Below are 24,347 nucleotides of genomic sequence, written 5' to 3' on the forward strand. Positions count from 1 at the left end.
CAATGAAGGGAAGCTGGAAAATTAATTTGGACACACTAGCATTTTTGTAAAAAAAAAGTGGAAAGGATCATTCAGAAACATGTATGACCCTTAAAGAAGCACCGTACAGGAAACGGCCACAGTGTGAGAGGACAGGTGTGTTCTTTCTGTCCGCCTGCGTGAATTGAACATTTGCTCAGCCTGCCAAATTCCAAACAAAACACCAGAAATACCAAAGCATTGAACCCTCAGCAAATAAAATGTATACTGACAATTGAACACTGTTCTATTAAAATGATCTTTACCCCCTGGACATTTCTGCAAGCAGCAAATGATCCCAGAGTACAAAATGAGCAGAACTCGCTTACCTGGGTTCACATAGTTCTGCGGAATAGGTCCTCCAGTTGGATTTGCATACAGAGTGCCTGCAGGTGCTTTTGAACCTCCACTGCCGTAAAGCACAGACGAGGGCTCTGTAGGTATTTGGCTCGGCCTGGTTCCTGGGACATGATTTGCTTGGTAAGGGGTAGCCAGTGGTGGCTGACTGATAGGACGGGACTGTTGTGGGGCACTGTACTGCCAACTTGACTGTGATGGGACTGCGGCTGGCGAGTAAACACTGTTAGACGCTACGTGCGGGAAAGAGCCGTGAGGAGGCGGAGGCATTCTCGAGTAAGATCCTGGATTTGTAGCCACAGACGTGCTCAGTCCATCAGCTGGCATTGCCTTCTGTTGTGGGGCAGCATTTAGTGCAGGACCCATGGGGGGTCTTGTGGCATTCTCTCCAGGGCTCGAAAAACCTCCGGCAGGCTGAGCGTATTGACTATATCCGTAGTTGGCCTGTCCAACCATCGGCTGCGAAAAGTCCTTCGAAGGGATTTGCTGTGAATATGGTGCTGGAGGAACTAAGTTATACCCCTGTTCATTGGAGAATGGAGGATGCTGAATCAACTGGTTCTGCACAGGGCCTGTGAAAAGGGACATAGAATGCAGTTACAAAACAACAGAGGCATTTAGATCAGATAGATGCAGATTATCAAGCCAACACGAAAGTAAAATGATATTGCAAATGCGTTCGAAGCAGGATCTCATTGGCTCCACTCAAGGCGCAATTTGCAACCGAGAGAGGACAAAAATATCGGTTTACAAGCTCTAGAGATATTCATTTGAATAAAAAGGTTGGGATATCATTTGTTCACAGGCTTTCTTTCAAAATTCATAGCTAATCCCGTAGCGTTTTACGAAGAACACATTTTAAAAGCTTTCTGGTCATGACTTTTATATGACATGACACAATTACTGAGGATACAAGTGCTCATTGGCGCAAAAGTTAGATTCCATAAGAAAAATCACCAAAGCTCAAAAAATTCAAATACGTTTCATCATTTTTTATTATAATGATTATGTACCTTGGGGTACACACCTAAGAAACTCATTCAGGTTTATGGCTGCACCAATGTTAAGACTTTGAAGATAGTGGCCTGGTGGGTGGGGGGGGGGGGTTCAAAGTAGTGAATTTGAGGCGGGGGGAATTAAAAGTAACCAAGGAACAAATTAAATGCAATCCACAAGGTTGAACCCATAAGAAATATCATTGCTTAAATCCCGAGATTGCTGCTGGATAATAATTAGGGTAATCCTTGCATTTGGTATTGATCAGCAAATTCAGCCACCGGAAAGCAAGTTACAAGACAAATCATTGTTTAAAAAGTCCAATAAAAAATAAATAGCTTCCACTCAGCAATAAGAATCTTAATCCTCCCAGAACAATTCAAATGCTTTAGATGTTTTCCTCAGACTAAAAGTAAAAGCTTTGCATTATTTTAGATGACAGAAAGAAGGGTAACCATACCCTCTCCGCATGGTGTGCAGATCACTCACATTGGATAGGAAAGGTATGCGAACCTCAGTTTTGGAAAGCATTTAGACTCAAAAAGCTTTTTCTCTAAATTGCTTCAGAAAAGAGCCAAGCTGCTGCTAATACACTGACCAATTAATCCTTATACTTGATACAAGCCTGTCACATCAGGAGGACATCTCCAAGTACTTCAAGGTGTAGAGACTGTGTATCTTGTAAGCAAATCATAATATCTTATTAATGTATGCTGGGTGTGCATTTCTGTGCTCGCGTTAATAAGATACATTTCCTTTGAGATGTCTAGAAGACCTGATAAGGCGCTATATCAAATGCAAGGATTATTACTATTACATTATTATATCATTCAGCCCGCAAACAGTCGCACTGTGTGCCCCAAAGCCTGGTCAATTTAAATGCATAAAGAAATGGATTTTCCTATTACATACTAATATAACCAGTCTTCCTTTTGCTCAGTGTACATAAATTTAGCATTTAAGCAGACGGAAAAATTAGGTATCTGAATTTTGTATGCAGCCACAAGGTTTTTTTTTTAAAAAGAGAATCGTGACAACAATTCTTACATTTAGTGTAGTGCCTTTCAACAACAACGTGCTCTGATATAGCGCTCTCCGTGCAGGGTAGCATCTCAGAGCTTTCACATCAGAAGCATGCCTCAAAGCGCTTCACAGGATATACTGTAAAACGTAGTGTTGGTATGCTTTGTTGAATTGAATAACCAGGTACGTATCATGGTTTAATGCATTTGTGATTGGTATGATCATAAGATAATGCACATTACTAAAACAAAGTGAGGATAAAATAAGATATGAATAGATTACAGTTGTCAAAAAAAACCTGACTCACTTTCCTTTCTCCACAGATGCTGCCTGACCTGCTGAGTGTTCCCAGCGACTTGTTTTTGTTTCAGATTTCCAGCACCTGCAGTATTTTGCATTTTTTTTAAGATAATGGTTGTCCTCTGTTTAAGTGCAGTGATCATTTTAACTTTAAAAAATGATCAGACAATTACACAGGATCCATTGTTTTCTTGGCTACCTTTTAGTGCAGATAATGTCGGGATTGACCATTAGCTGCAGCAGCATCAATGTTTAACTAGAATGGGATTCTGAAGAGATAATCTCAATGACTATACTGACATTGCAATTAAATGACTGGCCAAGGTAGCAGTACTCTCATTTCACTGCTGCCCCATTTAAAAATCTGTTGAAAAAGTTGTGCGCACATCTCAAGAGTCAGGAGCCAAGTCACAAACCAAACCACAAAAGATAAAGTTTGTTTAATAGTGCCCCAAACACTGAAATTAAAATGTCTCACAGGTATTGCTCTCACATGCAGTGACTGTATTTGTACACAAAAACAGCAGTCAATTTCCCAAGAAGCTTTGATGTAAATGACCAATTAATTCAGATGATCACTAGTCAATACTCTACTCAAAACATCCTTCTGTTTTTCTATTTGGAATTAGGATCTTTAACATCCACCCGAATAGAAAACAGGTAGCAATGTGTTGTTTGAACCGACAAATTTCTGATAGAAAAGGCAAGAGTGAAAGACAAGGCATTATCGCTCAATATAAAAATTCTACACTTTCAACTACACTTTATTTCATGTATTTTTCAAACTACAGCATTATTTTCTGAATGGTCGATGATCTTTGCTTGAAGTTATTCTACAAAACATATAGTCTGCAGTACTATAATTTTCTTAGAAATAACAGTCTGGACAAACGCACAACTGTAAGTCAACACAAAAGTCAGAACAAACAAACAAAAAAGTTGGATTAGGTCAAATTCAAATCTAAAATGAAAAGCTTCTGAATATAAGATCCAATCGAAAAAGTCTTTGGAATTGTTTTATCACAGGAAGCAGAAAACACTTCTACCACCGAAGTTCACCAGACAACGTGCAGATGGTGAAGTTGCGAAGCAGCTCAGCTTCACAACTGAAGATGTTTCATCCACGTTGCATTATTGGCCACTCCTATACCCTGGGGTGTCGGCCAGCATTTAGCAGATCCTACACTGAAATTTATACCGAATGTTTTAACAGCTTTAAACTTCTTTACAAAAACACAGCAACTTTTACACCCACATACAGATACTTTTTAAAGAGAAACTAAAAAAATGTGTTACATCACTGCGCACCTGTGACTACCAGCATTTCCACTGTCTTTGCCACGTCAGTTGTACAACATTCTACACTTTACATGAAATTTCTTTACTGGGTGATGTATTTTATGTAGTAATCTGGACACTAGAGCACAGCCAACTTGGTGCTATGAAGTGTTCAGTAGTTCTTGGAATTTGCAAGGGATAAGGAAACAATAGGAAGTACATAAAAGTATTTTTTCGAGTTGTTCGGATCTGGAATGCATTGCCTGAAAGGGCGAAACGAAAGCCGATTCGATAACAACTCGAACAGCAATTCTTAAAACATTTCAAGCTGCTTTTTGGCCCCATTGTCATTTGCGGCCATTGATACATTACTCTCATTTTTACATTTCAAAATCTATTTAAAGTAATTCTCTATTGAGTGTCAGTCACCACCTTCAAAGGCCAAGAGAGGATGGACCGCAGGATTGTGTACTGTAGAGGACATCAATGGATTTCTCATACTTAGCTGAAGCTTGTGTGAAAACGAACGAATTGCAAGGCAGAACCACACACTGGCGGACAAATCATTTTTAGGAATGGGATTGGAGATGAAGACGTGTCAAGATATATCCAATTACCCCAGAGAAGAACAGTGGCTCTAAACTACTGGGGGAAAATAACTGAAAAGAGCAGGAGGCCTGGGTTGAACACTGCAGGTTTCTAAGGATGGTGTTTTGGGAGTTTTGTGTAATGGTCTTTAGAAAATCAGACTTTGTGGGAGGAAGGTTCCTAGACTCGAGACTTTTCAGAGCATAATGACAGTTATCTTTCAATTCTACGCAGTCTGCAAAAGTATATTTTCTCCCAAAATCGTTTTTTCTAAATAATATGCACCTGGAAATGAGGATGCAACTCAAGTAGTTCAAATCAGATTTTCAAAACTATGCCAAAAGTACAGAGTAGCAGGATTCTCCCATTTTACAATCAAGATTGGGCCTCAAATTTTGTGATCTTCAGGGAGAGCATGTATATAATAATGCCACAATTAGTCCGAATTTGTTAACAATGCGGTATGTATAGTCACAAATCTATCAATATTTTGAGCAGCCTCCAGGCAATCAGTCAGAGAACAACAAGCCTCCACTTGCACACAAAAGATCCAATGATGTTGAATACCACAATCCCACACGGTTATTTTGTGACGTTTTCCCGACGTGGATGGTGCTATACAAATGGAATTTTGTTGTTGCTGTTGTTTGAAATTAACACCCTGACTTACAGCTCTTGCGAAAGAGTAGAGTGACGGAATTTTTTCTCCATAAATGCTTTTTAAAAAAGGAATGAATTCCTCTCACTGAACAGGTTTTAGTTAGTTTAGTTTGGGACGAATGGCTGTCTGAGATCAACCACGGGCTGAAGAGACCAGAAAGTCAGGCTCTCATTTATTACTCGGACATTGAACAGAGGAGGGGTGGGTGAGGTTAGTGACTGAATATTTGGTAGATTTCTGCTAGAAAATAATATCTGGGGATAAATACAGTATATAGTTGGGGGTGGGGGAGGCACCACAGGTCAAGCCAGGACTGACTGCCAGGATGGTGGAAGTCGAACTAGATGGATGGACCTTGGTGCTTCATCTTTTCGCCTCGCAAATTCTTCATGAGCTTATGAGTGTGACACGTTTACAAACACAGAGAGAGGGGGAGAACGAGAGGGGCAGAGACAGGTGCACACTGCCACCGGCAGAAGGACAAAGCGCCGCTTGCGAGAGACACACACACACACACACACATACAGACACACACACACACAGAGACCCACACACAGACACACACACACACACAGAGACACACACCCAGAGACACACACACAGACACACACACACAGACACACACACATCTAGAGACACACATACACACACACCCAGAGAGACACACACACACACAGACACCCAGAGACACACACACACATACAGGCATTGACACACACACACACACACAGCGGCGGAGACATTGTTAGACCAAACGATTACACGTCAGAAACCCACGTGAACGTGAACCCGGGTCTCTCTCTCTCTCCTCACAGCCACACACCCGGTGAGACGGGAGACAGACACACAATCAATCCCAGTAAAGTGGGGGGGGGGGGTGTAGGGGGGAGGGGGGGTGTGGGGGGGGGGTGTGGGGGGGGGGTGTAGGGGGGAGGGTGGGTGTAGGGGGGAGGGGGGGGACGGTAACCCTGGTGTGTCAGCAACTCTCCCCCTCACCCCCACCCACCTGTCCCGCCAACCCTCGGCCTCACACTCTCCCTCCCCCACCGCCCGCTCCCCACACACTGACCGTTCATGCAGGGCCTCAGGGCGTCTCCGCCGCTCTGGCCGTTGTATCCGGCGGCGGCACCGGCACCTCCTCCCGACATGATGGCGGCTTCGCCTCACTCACTCCCTCCCTCCCTCCCTCCCTCACTCGCGGTCGGTGGGTCGGTCGGTCAGTGGCAGTGCGCGCGCGCGGGGCCTGTGGCGAGGCTCCAAGGGCGCGGAGGCCGCTCTCTCATCCCCAGCGCCCGCCGGGCCCGAGGCTCCGCTCAGTTCCAGAGTCCACCGGAAGTGAGTGGGGCTGCTCTCGCACATGCGCACTCGGTACACGTGGCACTTCCGGCGTTACACCCGCGAGTGTCCGTCCGCCCTCCCCTCTCCCCCCCCCTCCCTCCTCCACTGGGAAACCATAGAGATTCATCAGACCCCTCCCCCACCCCCTCCCCCACAACTGCCCCCCCCCCCTCATGTGTGTGTGTGTGTGATGTTGGTGTTTGCTCCTCCAATGATACCATCTCTCTTCGCCCCCACACAACACACAGTCACTACACTTTGCGGCGTATCCCGCGAAGCGCTTTGAGACGTCACCACGGAGCGACGTGATCAGGCGCGATATCGAAGGCAAGGATTATTATTATTATTATTATTATTATTATTATCTCCCTTACTCCCAAACCCGCGAGGTTTCCCCACGAACGTCTTCTGTTCATGTTTATCTAATTTCCTCGTAAATGCCCCCCCCCCCCCCCCAATGAAACGCCTCCACGTCGAGGTTCGGTTGCCTTCCCCCCTCAACATGATCAACACCTACACTTGCTATTGTTCGGGCAGAAACACAAAATGTGCCATTCACTGTTGCCACGGCTCTCAGAGCACCGAGTCGATTCTTGCACCCATACAGCAAACCACAGATTACTTTGTTATTGTATGAGTGAAGAATCCTCGGAGCTTTTTGGCGAAGACAGTCTTGTCCAAAAAGTGGGCATCGAGATGTTTCAATGACGTGAAAGGCATTCTTCAAATGCTAAGATTATTATGATTTCCCTGAATACGCTACGAACGTTACTTTTTAACGATCGTTGCCCCGACATTTGCCAACACGACATTTGTGTCGTTTTTTTGACTTTGTGCTATCTTTAAAGTTAATTGCTTTTGCGCAAAACGCCGCAAAGATAATCCTTTAAAAAGCACAGTGTCATCAAGGTCACATTACTAGAAACAGTGTTCAAGTTTCATGAGATAAAGAAGATCTAGATTAGAAACATTTCAATGCGTTAGAAATGGGGTTCCAATATTAAGGTTATTTCGAATAGAAAAACAAAATTCGACTCACCGCTAATAAAAAAAACAATTTTGATTAAAATATTTGCAACAATAATAATCCTTGCATTTGATACAGCGCCTTATCCCGTCTTGGAAACGTCTCAAAGCGCTTCACAGGATATACGCTGTAAAGTGAATCGACCGTCCATTTCGTGGGCGAAAAGCGGCAGCCGATGGCGCCCGGAAGCGTCCCCGCGCACAGTCGTGGATTGGAGCGACCGACGTATTATGATGATGATTCACGTCTTGTGGAGTCCTGTAGCTCAGTGGTTAGAGCACTCGCTTTGTAAGTGAGAGACCTGAGTTCAATTCCAGGCAGAGAGCGAAACCTTGGACAAGTTTCCAACCAAAACCAATAATAAATCATTTTCAATCCACGACTGTTTGTGGGACATTGCTGTGCGCAATCGGCTGCCGCGTTCGCCCACAAATATACAGTCAATTCATTTTACAGTGTGTTCTGTGAAGTGCTTTGGGACGTCCTCCTGACGTGAAAAGCGCTATATCGAATGCGAGGATTATTATTATTATCATCATTATCGTTTATTTGAGGGGGGACTAGTGCTCCCTGCGGAAGAAAAGCCATCCCGAAATGGATGATCTGTGTTGCTGTTGTTGAAATGGAGAGCATCCCATTCCATCCCATTCCCAACCAATGTATTTTGTTGCCCAGATCTCTGAGCCTCTGTGTGTGGGTGTTGGTGATGATGGTGGAGGTTGGTGGTGAGGGGGTAGGACCTTTTATCCGAGCGTCACCTCGGGGCGGGGAAGTGTTTGCGGGCTGCACCGAGCGGAAGCGCAGCCCCAGCCGCCGCCATTGTTGTGTCGTGGCTCTGACGGCGCGCGGGCGTTTGTGAGTGAAGCAGCCGCCGAGCGTCCCCCCCCCACGGACCCCCCCCCCCTCTCCCCCGGAGAAACCGCCAGCGCCGAGACCCCCCCCCCCCGGCCTCCTCCTCCTCACGCTTCCCGGGTGAGTTACAAGTCGCTCCCGGTGGGGGTTTCGGGGGGGGGGGGGGAGTGAGAGAGAGAAAAGCCAGTGCCCCGTTTCCCCCCTCCCGTTACCGTGACGACCCCCTCCCCCCCCTCCCCCCCCCCGGGGTCGACACCAGCTCTCTGGCGCCAATGGTTAGATGACGAGACGATACACGGTCACACGGGCGCCTTTCACGTCGGGAGGACGTCCCGAGGCCCTGGACGGTCAGGGATCTCCGCACCCCCGGAGCTGGTGGTTGGGATCAGGAGGGGGGGAGTGCGGGGGGAGGGGTGGGGGGGGGGTGACCGAAGGCACGATCGAAGAGGAGGGTCTTGAGACGGGTCTTGAAGGAGGCGAGGGTGGGAGGGGTGAGTGAGGGAGGGAGGGATGGGCGAGGGAGTGAGTGAGGGGTGGGCGAGGGAATGAGGGTGGGAGGGGTGGGCGAGGGAGGGAGGGGTGGGCGAGGAGGGACCGCGGGATGAAGTTCCAGAGTGGCTCAAGGCCCTCCCGACCTCCAGGGGCGGGCGAGGCGGGGGCCGCGCAGCAGCCCGCTGAGCCGAGGGAGCGAGCAGGGTGGTCGGGGGTTTGGAGGTCGCAGAGGTAGCGGGGGGGGGAGCGAGGCCATGGAGGGCTTTGAAGGTGAGGACCAGGACGTTGAGCTGTATCCTCTGCGTGATGGGGAGCCGGCGGAGCCGGGCGAGGGTTGGGGTGATAGGGTCGCGGAGCCTGGCGTGGGAGAGGACACGGGAGAGCCCCCGTTTTCCACCCTCTTGACATGGACTGCCCTCGGTTGGGGGGGCAGGAGGTGGACATGGCGTTCGCTTCATTGCCATTTCCCAGATTGTAAATTGTTCCCACACAATCACTTCTTTTTTTCCTGAAATCTCATCCGTTAAAACATAATTTATAGGCATCAAAACCACTTTCCACCTCGTTTTTTTGCCAGGATTGATTGAGATTTAATTTAGATTATGTTTCCGGGGGGGGGCGGAGAGAAAAAGTTACCACGCACAACTGTTTTTAGTGCTTGACCTGCTGTTGCTTTTCAACATCAAGGTGGGTCAGGCTTGGGTGGCGGACACATTGCGGATCAACCGGCTTGAATTTGCTGCAAGTCGGGTTGTTTGTGTTGGTGTTAAGAGAAAATATTAAAACTTACTCATTGGACTTTCTTTCAACCATTTTTTCAGCAAGCTCATGGTTAATCCTATGAATTGTGCTGTAAATGCAATAGGTCCACCTGTAAATGGCATTTCGTTCTGATCATGGGTTGACTTGACTGTATCTTGAGCCCTGGGGTTGGTTTGTGATCTTCAAACTAGAATAGAACAAACGCGAGCGGTGAAGATTCAAGCCAATGGTGACAACCCAAGGGTGTTTGGTGTGAGTGTGAAGAAATTGAATGTGCAAAATTTGGCGTGAAGAGGACATGGAAACTAGAGAAGAAGCAATGGCCACCACTCTGGTATGGAGGTGGCCACAGAAAATATGTAACATTGAGAATGGTGTATGTTGAGGTTGATGACTGAATATAGGTGTGGATGGTGTCAGCTCTGGAGAAGGCAGGAGAACACCCAAAGGTTGGTGCTAACTGTGGCCATATGGTGGAGGAACACTGGGAAGGTAGTGGGAGAATGCTGTCGCAGATTCTATTCAGCACCCACGGGGACGACCAATATGGAACAATGTGATATCATTGAATGGGATCGTGACAAGGTCAGAACCAAGTAGTAATAATAATAATAATCCTTGCATTTGTTATAGCCCCTTAACACATCTTCGAGACGTCCCAAAGCCCTTAAGTAGGAAGATAGCTGAGCTGTATATTCAGCGCTACCTTAGAAATCCAGTTCAAGAAATGAAACCCCAAGGCAGCTTGTTGTGGCCCTTACTCACATACTTACGACTGATGTGGCAGTGCCTAGCCAAGTGTAGCTTGCTATGTTTGGTCAGTGTTTAGTTTTGTGATGCTACATGGCATCATTTTGTAAGGAGGTCATGTTTTCAGCCTGTTCAAGTTGAAGGAGACAGTGATAGTATTGGAATGCTGATGTCAACATCAGCCTCTGTTTCAGAAAATCCTGTAGTTTATTACGGAACAACAGTGGAAAATAATTTTCAGTCACGTGACTTGCTTTTTCAGCCAGCTCGCTTTTGGTTCAGCTCGGAGGTAACCGTACAGCTGTTTTTAGTTCAGTTGATTGTATGACCCAGTTATCACACTCTTTTTTTGCAAACGCTGTACGAGTGAACCTATTTCTTAGAAACAATCAGAGGAATCAGAATCCTTACTGCCCAAAGAAGTGGGAATCTGTAGCAGATTCTATTCAGTTTACTTCGCAGCCCCGCCCCAACCGCCCCCCAAATTTCCAAAGGCTGTATCATCCACGTATGGGTATCTCATAGGCATCAGCCATTACCCAGGTCATTATGTTTCTAGAGATTGTGATGGTGGCTGTAGAATCTATTCTGCCTAGGGGTAGGCAGGGGAACATGACAGCGCGCTAACCTGTCACGCTCACTTTTTAGAGAAGATAAGGGAAGGAGGGGGGTCACTGGATAGCATTCGGGGTAGAGAACTTTCACAAAATGATTCAACTCACTGCTCTGCAAGGTAGAGGACAGCCTTGTAACAGTTAAGTGTAGAAAAGAGCAGATCCTTTATTTTTCTAAAAATGAGTTGTAACGTAATGAGTCAACCACAGTCACTGGATTCCTGAAGTGTATCAGTTTCTTAATTTGATGACGTTCCAGGGATTTTGTTTGGTACCAGTAAGTGTCATAAATAACTCGGTTGGCATGTGAGATCCGCTGCATATGCATCTTCTTGACCTTTGCTTCCCCATGTTCAGCCGTGAAGCTCATGTTGTGCAACAAAAAAAACTAACCCAGCACCCAGTCATAGTGTTTCCCAATAGTGCAGGAGAAAGTGAAAGGATTTGAGTATTTTTTCAATGCTTCTCGCTTAAAAAAAAAACTTAATACTGTCACCTATTTGGTGGAGACTCATTTATGACATGAGAGTTCACTAAGATATGTGTATACTTTCCTTCAATGCTTTGTCATCTGCTGGCCAAGGTACTAAAAGATATAATTATATCATCAATCCTGTACAGGTGAGTCATTTTGTGTGTGTTTGTTTCGAGGACAACGATGGGAGTTTGCAGAAGTGACTCCCACATATACAGTACATAGCTTTTCATTTCAAATTCATTTCTGTGTCTTCTTGCATTGGAAAATACCATTGATTTGAATAACGTGCATTCTTCTGAGACTCCAGTGGCCTGTGACAAATGTCAGTGGAAGCCAATGTGAGGTTGTTTTGGTGACACGTCATGCATAATTATTTATTTCTGGTTAAATAAATGAAACCTGTAGTACTGAGCCACACAAATCAGAAAGGTGTGTTAGATTATCGTCCTACGTCCTGTCAGCTACACAGCAGTAAAATGGCTTTGTCACCCTCTTGTTTCCTAGGAACATGTGTGACATATAGGTGTTGACTCCAGCCCGCTAACCATAAATATTTGCATGTGTGAATGGCTTACGTTAGGCTGTGATATTTCCACCTTCCGTCTAGGCACTGACTATCTAGGCTCTGATCAGAAGAATTCGGAGTGTTCCTGGCAAGCACAAGCTAATGCTTTCAAGAGAGAGAAGCAATTAAATATGTCAAGAATATTCCTGAGACATACATAATATGTCACCGTTTTCAATAAATTGCCAGAAAATAAAAGGGCAAATCAATTAAATCAATTGTTTGAAGGCCCTTTGCTTACAAGCATCATACAATCTTTCTAAAAAAAATTGCAGAACTGCAATAATTTCACATTCTTCAATGCATAATCATAATTTGCTATAAAATTGCACTGTAACATCTCAGTAGATTGGTTTAATTGCAATTGAACTCCAATTAGAAATGCAGGGATTAGATTTTTATTCCTTAAAGGCTGGGGTTTAAATATCAATATCCCTTCCTGACGCTTACACCCCTTCCCCCTGGGTTAATGGTCTGGTTGTCAGGCCATTTATTTAACTTTGGGGAGGGGGGAATAATTGTAGCTGTATTGTGTACAGTTAATAAGAACTTGTGGTACATATTGGAAGATGGGTTTGTTTCAAAGAAATGTATTTTAGTTTTTTTGTTTCCTAATTTGTTTCAGACTTTACAGGTAACCAACTGTAGCATAACCATCTTGGTTCTATTTCTGGTAGAATAATCAATTGTATGTGGAACAGTAGAGTACGGTTAGATTCATCACTTGGGGTGATTTAAAAGGTTGGGATTTCGGGGTCAGCCCCGATGGTGCAATGGATCAGGAACATTAGAAAATAAAAGATATACTCAACAAAAGTTGTTAGCAAAAGTTTGGATTTTGGGGGCTGCAAATTAATAGTTATGATACATGTAAACTAGCTGGGTTTGAGTACGATATAAGATCAGTTAATTCATGGTAGTTAATTACAAACTCTGATTTCATTTCTTTGGATCGATATATTTGATCTCTGCTTTAATAAAGTTCAATAGCTTTAGTAACTGTAAAATCTATACATCTGATAATGTTTTCTGGTGGACATTGAAGCTGTTTCAGGAGATAAATTAAGTCTGTACAGTGAAGATTGTACAGTGGAGAAAATTGGTGGGCTGAATTAATTTTTTGTTTAGTTCTTAGCCTGAACAAAGCTATACTCTACAGCAACTACTGCATGCACTTGTATAGTGTCCTTCATATAGGAAAATGTCTCAAAACACCTAACAGAGTGAACAAGATGGGAGATGAGCAAGGAGGTAGAAGGCTGATCACCAAAGGTGCAGTCGAAGAAGTTAGAGAGAGAGTTTCATTGAATGGGTGCAAAGTGACTGAATATATATTTTTGTCTTTCAAGGATTGACTGTGGGGAAATTAAACTCAAGGATAAATTGTTCTTATTTGTGTTCAGCACTGGCTTATCTCAGTTGCTTCATGCCCTCTCCTCGCTTTCCAAATGTTCAAGAAGCCTTTGTGTTATCCTGCTTTAAATCAGACTAAATCGACATCATTCATGTAGACTGGCAATAAACAGAGCTGAAGAATAATTAACCACAATGAACTATGCATATTTCATTCTTTAAGTGTATCCTCATCTCCTTTTGCTTTTCAGACTCCCTAAGACCCGGATATGTCCTCCTTTTTAGTATGGATTTACAGCGGTTTAACAAGTGGTGTCAGTAGCGTACTTCAGTTTTTAGGTAAGTGTTACTGTACATTATCGTTAAGTTCAGATAAATGAAATCGGAATTTTGCACATTTTATATAATCAATGATTTTCAGCATTGTGTGAATCCACTCTTGTTTTTCCCCATTCTCTAAAATCTCTATTGTCAAAACAATTATTTATTTTAAAAATGCCCAAGAATGAGTAGCACAATCTGATTTTCACATGTCTTTCAAATTAATTGCATGTCAATTTGATTAATATTAAATGTGCCATTGTTTAAAAATAATAATCATCCTTGCATTTGATACAGTGTCTTGTCACGTCTTCAAGACGCCTCAAAGCGCCTCACAGAATATACTGTAAAGTGAATTGACTGTGTATTTTGTGGGCCAAATGAACAAACGTATCTGAATAATTATTAACAACAACCAAAACTCTACAGTGCAAATCACTAGAATACAATTTATATTTAGTGCCTTTCATGTCAGGAGGACAATGTAAAGCCTTTACACAGCTGACAAAGTGCATCATGTAACTGGCTAACCACCTGTGCTAAGTGAGTGGGGAAAGGAGGGTGTGGGTGAAGTATGGACAAATAATTGAGAAAGTATGCTTTAAAAATGGGGAAGGTGAGAGCGAGGCAGAGGGGCTCTAGGATGAAGTTCCAGACAACGAGGGAACAACAACAACTTACATTTGTATAGCGCTTTTCATGTCAGGAGGACGTCCCAAGGCATTGGACAGTCAGGGATCTGTACCTGAGCTGGTGGTTGGGATCAGGAGGGCTGGAGTGCGAGGAAGATGAGGCTAGTAGGGTGACTGAAGACACGGTTGAATGAGGCGAGGGAGGTTAAGAACACTGCTGGTGGGACAGGAAACATGAAGACGGTTAGTCTTCACTGAATGGAGGGAGCGGCAGGTTGGCGGGGCTGCAGGAGGTTGTAGAGGTGGGGGGAAGCAAGGCTGTAGAGGGATTTGAATGTGAGAACGAGAGGAATTTGATCCATAGGGGATTGGGAAGCTCTTTCCTGAAACACGTGATTACCTGCTGGTGGTCAGCTTTTGCACTAAAATAGCTAAAATAGTGGGCTGTAGGTCATCACCAACATCGTTTCCTGTTTGTTACACGTGCACGGAGGAGACGCCTTGTGTGGTGACTTGACTCCGAAGTCGGTCATTTTAACTTCCTTTGCTAGAAAAGTCGACTTTCGGGGCATTAAGGCCACCACCGACCTCACTTCCTGCTGTGTACACGCAAAGCAAACAAAAATAATGTCCGTGGTGATCTAATGAACCAGAGGAGCGAGGCTGCTGTATGGGTAGGCAGTGAAACTGGGCTATTGCTCCTATAACGCAAATTGGGATTTGGGGGATTCCAATGACTCAGTTGTAACTGTAGTTCAAAAGGCAATAAAGCTGCAAAGCAGACAGCACACAGTGGGGAATATCAGTATTTTAAATCCAATGCCAACATTGACTGAACGTGTAATCTGGAATCACTGTTTTTTCTGCACTTTGTACTCTGCGCTCCACTACTGCAGAGGTGAGGCATGAATTCACATCTGATTCTGTCGGAGGCAAAGAGCAGAAATCTGATGCTTCTCTGCACGGAGGGAGAGAGTGAAATCGTCCTAGCAGCTTTCAGATTATTTTCTCAGCGTTCGTGTTTTAAGGAAGTGAATTAAGGTAGAGGAGAAAAGAGAGAAGGGAAATAAACATAAAATAAAATTACACGGATCTGCAAAAGCTGTTTTCACGCCTTTGGTTTTCATTCTATATCATCCTGTTTGCCAAATTGCTTTTGTTGCAGCATCACATGGAGTGCTAAGTGATACAGAATTATCAACAAATCAGTTAAATTAGCTGCTAATCTTGAACCTTGATCTTTTCGGCTAAAATTATTGCGCTGTAGTAAATGCGGCAATAGATGCGTGGGAGACAATTTCTTTGCTATTTATTTGTTCATTGAAAATATTTAGCTTTTGCCCCAAATCCTAAAAATAAATGATTAATACTGTTGTGTACTTTATTCCAGGACTGTACAAGAAATCAGGAAAATTAGTATTTCTTGGACTGGATAATGCTGGAAAGACCACCCTATTGCACATGCTCAAAGATGACAGACTAGGGCAACATGTGCCAACATTACATCCTAGTAAGTTGTGTTTATCAAAGATTTGGCTCCTCGTCAGGATTTTCTTTGCAAGAACTCTATTGTTTCTTTAATTTTTTATGCTTAAGGTAAAGACATTAGCAGTGGGAGTGGGACAATAATCTATTTGGGGCAATTAGTATTAGATGCAAAGTAAAACCCCCTCTACAAAATGTGTCTCATCATTCTTGATGTACAAAAACGCCCTTTCCTGCACCAATTTTGAATATTTCCATTTTTCTATCAGGCGCCAGTAAACACAGAGATTGCTGAATTATGCTGCATTAAGGACTAGCTTGGTTCTGCCCAAGGAGAAACTTTCAAAGCATCAGTCAGGACTGGGATTGTGCTCCGAAAGGATAGTGACACGCCTAGTGCACAAGAAAACTATATCTTGGTTGCAGCATAATTTAAGGAAGATTATATGGGATGTTGTGAGTGATATTTAAAAAGCCATTAAAATATTTAAAAACCCAAGGTTTCTGTAGATATCTGATTTCCAGTATCACAGCTTGGGCAATTTGATTTTGAATTGAATGTCCTCTGCAGCATTGAGGTTTTTTTTCCCTATTAAGTTATTTTCTCAGTCGGCTAAATCAATTTGGTAGCATAGTGGCCTGCAATTTGATAGTATAGCTGGGAGTTTTAGGCCTCTGATACATAAGAACATAAGAAATACCTGACGAAAAAAGACCCAGGTCCATCTAGTTCGCCTTTCACCTTCCTGGCGGTCGCTTGCACGTATGTCCCAAACTACCTATGTTACTGTATCCCATCATGTTATTTCCTAAAAGAAAACTATCTAATCTGTGTTTGAAGGAATCAACATTTCCTGCTTCAACCGTGTCCCTAGGGAGCCTGTTCCACAGGTTCACTCTTCGCTCCCTGAAATAGTGTTGGCGTAGATTCGTTCTGAATATCCTCCCACTTCAATTGCAGGCCGTGTCCTCTGGTTTTACTATTTTACTCTTCGATACACATGTCAAATTGTTGATCCCAGCCCTGCCATAGAGGTGTGGCGAGACACGCGAGTAGAGGCTTTGTGTTTTCCACCCACAGAAGCAAGAATATCAATAAGGGACACACACCCTGGAGTGCTTTTGCTTACATTCTTACTAACGGCCTTAAAGAGTGCCTGAGACCTAAAGGCTGAGCAGCTTGTCCTGTAGCTTGATTTTGCACGATTCTGGAGACGGTTACACTAAAATGAAGGGGAGCAGGCACTTGCGTGTTATTCCCTTGAATTGCCCCAGTGGTTATAAAGAGAAAAAGTCTCCACTGTGATAGCTGTCTCTCCCATGTACTTTTAGTGTGTCTGTACTTTGGAACTCATGGTTATGGGCAGCCTGAAAGAGACATTTCGTACAGAACTCCCACTGAGTAATAATATGTTCCTCTTCAGTGACACTGTCAATGGTTAGTTGGCTGAAGATGGGAAGGCAGAAAGTCAGAGGGGAGTGTTCTTCTGTATTACTGAGTAATTCTAAATGTGGATAAAGCATGAGATCTGTACACTGTCTGGGACCACTTTGTGCGTCCCTGCAGGGAAAAATATTGGAGAACTGGGTTAACTACCTCAGGGAAGGAAGTATCTGCACATTTATCGTGGTTGCTCAGTACTCCGCAGTTTTCATTTTTTTCCCCCTGCTGTGGTTCAATACAGCTGACTGGAGGCACATTGAGGGCAGGAGTTCCCCCTGAATTGCTGTGGCTGAGTTCTGCTCGTGACTCCATAGCCGGGAGTGGAATTCACTGAGTGCGATGAGCTGAGCTGTCCGGTGGTGCTCCATGTCACTGAAGTGGAACCTCAGTGACGAGTTTTCCGGAGTGGCGAGTTAGGCTTGTGTATAAATACATAAATAAATGCGGTCGGGATATTGAGAGCCTAATGGTTTAAGTGATAGTGACAAGTCGAGTGATCAGGAGTTTCCTGGGTACCCTCATTAAGGTCAGGAATAGCTCCTCAATTTAAATAAGTACGTGTTTGTTTTGGTGAAATCCTTTTACTCACAAAAACAGTCCCAACACAATGAATTTGTAACAGGATGTTGACTTGTGTGCTAGGATCTGTTTTAGTGGATAATGGTGGCTCTCTTACTGGGTTGTCACAAGTCAGGAATGAGCGCAGACGGTAAGGTGACAGTGGAGAACATCAGAGATGGACCTCTATCAAACAATCACTGAAAAATCATTGCCACAACCCTGACCCCTCCGCCCCCTGGACACAGGGAGGCTATTTGGAACACTGCTTCTCTCCCACCGTAGCTGAGATCGGTTAATTCAGCATTCATCAGAAACCGAACCTCAGTCCTTCCAGATAGAAATGTACAGGGCGTAAAAAAAAAACATGTATCATGTCTCTAGTCTTATGATTCAGTATTGTACCATTTGGTGAATTGATCTGATGAACTATAGAGCCTGGGTTGTCAACAGGCTATCTCGCTGACTGTACCACAGCCAAACCTGACATCCATGCAAAACGCAAAATACCGCAGATGCTGGAAATCTGAAATAAAACCAGAAGTCACTGGGAACACTCAGCAGGTCAGGCAGCATCCATGGAGAGAGGAAAGTGAGTTAATGTTTCAGGTCGATGATCTTTTGTCACAGAGTACTTGCTTGGTTGGGTCCAGTTTACTCATAGTCCTGATTCTCAGATTGTTTTACCTTTGGCCTTTCTTCTCCATTGCAGATAATATATTCCTGCATCAGTTTCTGTAAGGGATGGGAGTTCTACTATCACTATAATTTCACCATCACATACAGAAAGCTTCAAATGTTGTTTATAATCATCCTTGCATTTGGCGTAAGCAGCCTTCACATTGGGAGGACACCACAAAGTGCTTCATAGTATTAACTGTAAAGTGTCATGACTATTTGTAAGCATATGTACACACATGGAGGCCCATTGGCACTCAACACCGTCCCACAAATAGCAATGAAATGAATGACCAATTTTGTTTGGGGGGGATTGTTGGCTAGGACACTGGGAAAAACTCCCTTTTAGAATAGTGTCACAGGATCATTAACTTCTATCTGAACAGGCAGACGGGGCTTTAACTCTCATCTGAAGGACGGTATGTCCCAACAATACAGCACTGCATTGAAGTGTTCTGGCTATACATGGGGAGTAATGCACTAAAACTTTCCAGGTGCAGCTGGATCTTTTGGAGATAATAAAATGGAACAGGGCATCAATGTTCAAAGAATGGTACAGAATCTTCACTTCATTACAATCATTCTTCCAGTTAGGGAGACAGAAACGGACACACACACACACAGACGCTCTCTGCTTAGGACTGAATGGAATACAAAATATCTGTTCAGTGTTATCACTTTTGGGTGAATACAATTGGATAATTTTATTCAACCTCTAACAGTAAATATTGATTTTGTTCTTGCCAGTTCACAGGATTCAGTCAGTCCTGTTAATCATTATTTCATTTTGTTTTTTAAAAAAAAATTCTCGACTAATCATTGAGTTTCTTCTGGTTTTAATGTAAGGCAAACACAATTGCTATAGGTACGAGGTTGTCCAATGATGGTTAAATGTGATTGAGTATGAAGAGGGTGAAAAATCTCCAGATAAATAACCAATATTCTGCTTCCACTACAGCTTCAGAAGAACTGACGATTGCTGGGATGACGTTCACCACTTTTGATCTTGGTGGCCACGCACAGGGTAAAGTTCTCAACAACTTGCATTTATATCGCTCTTCACGCGGGGTAGCACTTGACAGTGGCGGAGTCTGACCCCGAGCCAGCGGGGAGAGGGAGGGGGCAAGGTGGAGGGATTGAGGGAGAGAGTTCCAGAGTTTTGGGGCGTAGTGGCTGAAGGCACGGCCACCAGAGGTGGAGTGGAGGGTACGAGGCACAAACAAGAGGCCGGGGCTTCCTTATTAATAAACTTCTCTTATTAATGGCTTTATTAAAGTCGTATTGGAACCTCCTCCCGACGTGAACGGCGCTTTACAAATGTAGTTTTGTATTGTATATTGGAGGATTTTTTTATTGAAACAAATCCTAGCAAGTAATAGTGGTTTCAATTTCTCTTCTCTCTCCTTAAAGCCCGCAGAGTATGGAAAAACTACCTCCCTGCCATCAACGGTATTGTCTTCCTGGTCGACTGTGCTGATTGTGAACGTCTGGCAGAATCCAAAGCAGAGCTCGATGTAAGTAGCAACAACAACAACTTGCCTTTATATAGCGTCCTTCACATGGGGTAGCGTCCCGGAGCCTTTACTAGCAAGTACTATTTGGATATCTCGTATCACAGGTGGCCTCTGCTCTCTGATTAGGATGTTCTTTCAACACTGAGAACATGATAACATGAATTTGTTATCAACGGTCTCCCCCCACCTCCCCGCGAATACAGAGCAGCCTTGGTAACTTTTTTACACAGTTTAAATGTAATTTTTAATTTAATCTATTGAAAACTGTTACAATTGTTTTGATGTAAATTTAGTATGTTTAATTTTTTCTAATTGATGTTGTCAACTTCTGTGTTTTTAAACATTTATCGTATCCTACATAGCTCACAATAGATGTCTTGTCAGGATTTAGTCAGTCCATTTAAAAGATAGTAGTGCACACCAATTATAACGTTTCACCTTGTTTCAAAGTAGAAAATCAAGGCCTTGGTTTTTGATTGTGATGTATCTTATTTAGGTTTATCTGATCAGTAACATTGTGCTGTTCTTGCTTTCGATAGGCACTAATGACAGATGAAACTGTCGGTAATGTGCCTGTTCTCATCCTCGGTAACAAGATTGACCGGCCCGAAGCAATCAGTGAGGAGAGGTTCAGAGAGCTGTTTGGACTGTATGGACAGACAACGGGAAAAGTGAGTAACTTGCATTGGTCTCGTTAGAACAGAAATCTGATTTTCTTGGGGGAAAATCCCAGTGTTAAGGTCATTGTTTGTGTGGTAGATTTTTATCCTCTTCTCTCTTGAACTCTCTGGCCACGTGCAATCTGTCTCCAACCTAGCACTCTTTGGTATTATGTATGTGCTGTACTTAAGATGTAGTTTTTTTTAAAAAAGCATTCCGTACAACCATACAGATTTACAGCACAGAAGACAACTATTTGGCCCATCTTGTCTGTGCTGGCTCTTTTAAAGGGCTTTCCCCTCGGGCGTTGGGATCAAATGCAATTCTCGTATCTTATTTGCTAACAGCGTTCTGTTCGGGGCCAAGGTTTGTATCAACTTAAGAAAAAATGAGGCCAACTCGCAACTTCTTGTGCCACGGGGACAAATATAGCGCCTTATCTCTCACGTCAGGTCTTTGAGATGTCTCAAAGCTCTTCACAGAATATACTGTAAGGTGAATCGATTGACTGTATGTTTCGTGAGCAAATAATATTAGAATCTCTCTAAACACACTTCTCTTTCTCTCACACCCCAAACAGGGAAACGTTTCCCTGAAGGAGCTGAATGCCCGACCGCTAGAGGTTTTCATGTGCAGCGTCCTAAAGAGACAGGGATACGGCGAAGGTTTCCGCTGGTTGGCTCAGTACATCGAGTGAAGCTCAATTGAGAAAAGTGATCTGGCAAACGGTTGAAATTGGCCCGCACACACCAACATACAACAACTTGAATCTAATAGACTTTTTCTGGGTAAATGTTTGGTTACAAAAGTTTGACGTTTTTTCTAGAAGAATAACCATAGCATTGGCTGTGCTAAAAAAAAAAATTCATCCGTATGTATGAAGCCTAAAAAAAAGAAAGTTCTTACAGCAATTTGTATGTTTGAAGTGGCAGACACGGTAACTCTCTAATTTCAATGGATAAGATATTATTTTGTTCTTATTTTTGATTTGTAACATTATCAAACCATCAATCTGTACAGTTTTGGACAGAGTGTACTTGGAGGGAAAAAGCATCTGAATGCACTTTTTAACAGGAAAGAAACGTACATATGAACGGTATTTAATGATCATGTAAAATTTTTATGTACTATTTTTGAAATTGTTCAGTTCAATAAATTTAGAATGTGTAACCACCTATCCTTTTAGTATTTGAGAAAACAAATATTTTTAGACTTTGGTTTATTGATTATTACTGCACGATGCCATAATATTTTCTGGGGTTACTGTAGTAAATTAAAATGTAACCAATTTAATCCATGCTTGAATAATTAGAAGAAATGAGTACTTATTCCTTTACTATTTGTCATATTTCTAATCAATACTGTGCAGAATGTGAGCACAGACGACTTTTTTTTAAAAAAAACAAAGTTATATCCTTCATAGAACAATATGAAATAAACCAATAAATTATATCTGCATGAAATAATCCCACTAGCATTTTCCTTAAGAAATTTAGCAGGACATGTGAAAGAAATGGAGCTGAGTTTTACTCTGGTTCTCAGCGCATAATTCCTTCAGTGGTGCAGGAATATTATTAAAAATGCAAATGCCAAAAAACAAACTTGTAGAAGTCCACGCTGTTTAACATTGCCCACAAGAGACATGCAGGAGGCCGGAGCCAGTCGAGCAGAGTCAACCGGAAGTGGGTTGTGGAGTAAGAAGGTCGTAGAGGTAGGGAAGTCCGAGGACATGAAAGGATTTGAAGTCTAGTGTGAGGATCATTAAATTGACTTGGTATCTTGACACATGGGAAACCCATCACCCTGCTTGCGAGTCTCCAAACCAAAACCACTGAGAGTTCCACATGCGTATGGGATCCATTTGTCTTATATTATCTTACACCATACTTTACCCAAACCAGATTAATTTAAGTGTCTGTTGAAAAGTGGGTAGAAGTGTGTAGTGGGATACTACTGGAGTTTAACCAACAAAGCAAAACACTCCAGCCTTCATAACCTTCAAGCTGCTTGTCTAGCGAGGACCAACCTTCACGTTTATATAAAGAATAAATAATAATTTTAAAAATCTTTGCATTTCATACAGCGCCTTATCACGTCTTGGAGACGTCTCAAAGCGCTTCACAGAATATACTGTAAAGTGAATTGACTATTTTATTGGCAAAAGGCGGCAGCTAATTGCGCACAGCAGCGTCCCCACAAACAGTCGTGTATCGAGAAGCGTTCAACCAATTGTGGATTGTATGAATTACTGGATTTTAAAAAATCTAGAATTCCTTTCCAAAGTGAATCTACATTGAATGGGTAAATGACTTGTGCTGCTGCAGTTGATGCTGACTACCCAGTAGGAGAGTAGAGTAAGCAGTGTTGTGAAGGATGTGAAATAAAATCTTCAGCTCAATCCAATTTCAGGGAAATATTGAATTATCCAGTAAATCATCTATGAGCACCTTTCGATTCAGAAAAATAAAATGTTACTGAAGAACATTGGCAGCAGTTCACGAAATCCTTGGAACGTTGCCATTGGGATTTTCTTTTTAGAATTGAAATAAGATTATGTTTTATATCCTTTGATTGAATTTCTGCATATTTTGTTCAGTAAATTCTGTGCACTTTACACATGGGAGAGGCTGACTGACTGGCAGTAGTTTCTGAGCTGCTTCAAATGTACGGGAAGTACATTTATGTGCTCTGAGACGCTACCCTGGGTGGAGGGGTCTATGAGTGCAAGTTGTTGCTATTAAAGTGGATTAACATTTGTGTGGAGTCATTCGCATAGCGTTGATGTTATTTCAACATGTGTCTCTCACACTATTAAATGGGTGTCCAATGTGCAGCAAACTGGCAGAAACCCTGGTTGATTTTCCCCCCATACACACAACCCAGGGTATCAAAACCGTTGAACTCTCAATTCACATCATAATAATAATAATAATCCTTGCAAAGCGTTTTATCGGGTTTTCAAGATGTCTCAAAGCGCTTCACAGAATATACTGTAAAGTAAATTGACTATATTTTGTGGGTGAATCGCGGCAGACAATTGCGCACAGCAGCGTCCTACAAACAGCCGTGGATCGAGAGTCGTGGACAATATATTCTGTGAAATACTTTGAGACGTCTCAACATCATAAGGCACTATATCAAATGCGAGGATTGTTATTGTTGCTGTAAATTTGTTGTTGTTGGATCAGATTATGAAACTACACTTTCTGCTCGACTCGGTGCCTTGGCAAGGGTTCTCCAACCCAAAAAGGAATAGCCTGTTACTTCTCTGAACATTTGCCCTGAGCATTGAATGGATGAACTTGAGAGATCTCAAGGAATGTTGGAAGACAACGGGTTCATGCCGACTCAGATCATTCGCCAAGATAAGGCAGTAATTGTTACCATCAACGTCACCTTCCCGAGTTGCGGTTTGGAAAAGTAATTTCAAAAGGCGTAACTGTCTTATTATTGTCGTAATACACAGCAGTAGTCATTCAGCATGATGATCCAGATCAGTCCTCTGACACTTTATACAAAGCAGCATTTGATAGCAAGAAGAACAAATAACTATGTCTCTGCCTGGTGTAATTAAAAGCTGTATTCTGTCCTTACCCCCACCCC

At 43.0% G+C, this 24,347-nt stretch overlaps 2 protein-coding genes across 2 annotated transcripts in view; one reads left to right on the top strand and one right to left on the bottom strand.

The window, feature by feature from the left end:
- Window positions 1-6,543, bottom strand: part of sec24a (SEC24 homolog A, COPII coat complex component) — a 29,654-nt gene extending 23,111 nt beyond the window's left edge. The window contains exons 1-2 of the mRNA XM_042339867.1: window positions 6,291-6,543; window positions 348-947 (exon numbers count right to left, since the gene is read on the bottom strand). Of these exons, the coding sequence (XP_042195801.1) occupies window positions 348-947; window positions 6,291-6,369 (679 nt within the window). The 5' untranslated portion in view covers window positions 6,370-6,543. The remainder of the gene's footprint in view (window positions 1-347; window positions 948-6,290) is intronic.
- A 1,984-nt stretch (window positions 6,544-8,527) lies between these two features.
- sar1b (secretion associated, Ras related GTPase 1B) lies at window positions 8,528-21,921 on the top strand. The gene is made up of 7 exons (XM_042339869.1): window positions 8,528-8,558; window positions 13,704-13,791; window positions 15,796-15,915; window positions 19,529-19,594; window positions 19,981-20,084; window positions 20,624-20,755; window positions 21,325-21,921. Exons 2-7 carry the CDS (start codon window positions 13,722-13,724, stop codon window positions 21,439-21,441), a joined length of 609 nt encoding a protein of 202 aa, XP_042195803.1. The 5' UTR covers window positions 8,528-8,558; window positions 13,704-13,721; the 3' UTR covers window positions 21,442-21,921.
- The last annotated feature ends 2,426 nt before the right edge of the window (window positions 21,922-24,347 follow it).

Source organism: Callorhinchus milii, unplaced genomic scaffold (assembly GCF_018977255.1).
Source record: "Callorhinchus milii isolate IMCB2004 unplaced genomic scaffold, IMCB_Cmil_1.0 Scaffold13, whole genome shotgun sequence".
NCBI lineage: Eukaryota > Metazoa > Chordata > Chondrichthyes > Chimaeriformes > Callorhinchidae > Callorhinchus > Callorhinchus milii.

Coding starts and splice junctions, on each gene's coding strand:
- sar1b (XM_042339869.1), top strand. CDS start 13,722: ATGTCCTCCTTTTTAGTATGGATTTACAGCGGTTTAACAAGTGGTGTC. Junction 13,792..15,795: donor TAGCGTACTTCAGTTTTTAG/GTAAGTGTTACT, acceptor ACTTTATTCCAG/GACTGTACAAGAAATCAGGA. Junction 20,756..21,324: donor ATGGACAGACAACGGGAAAA/GTGAGTAACTTG, acceptor CACCCCAAACAG/GGAAACGTTTCCCTGAAGGA.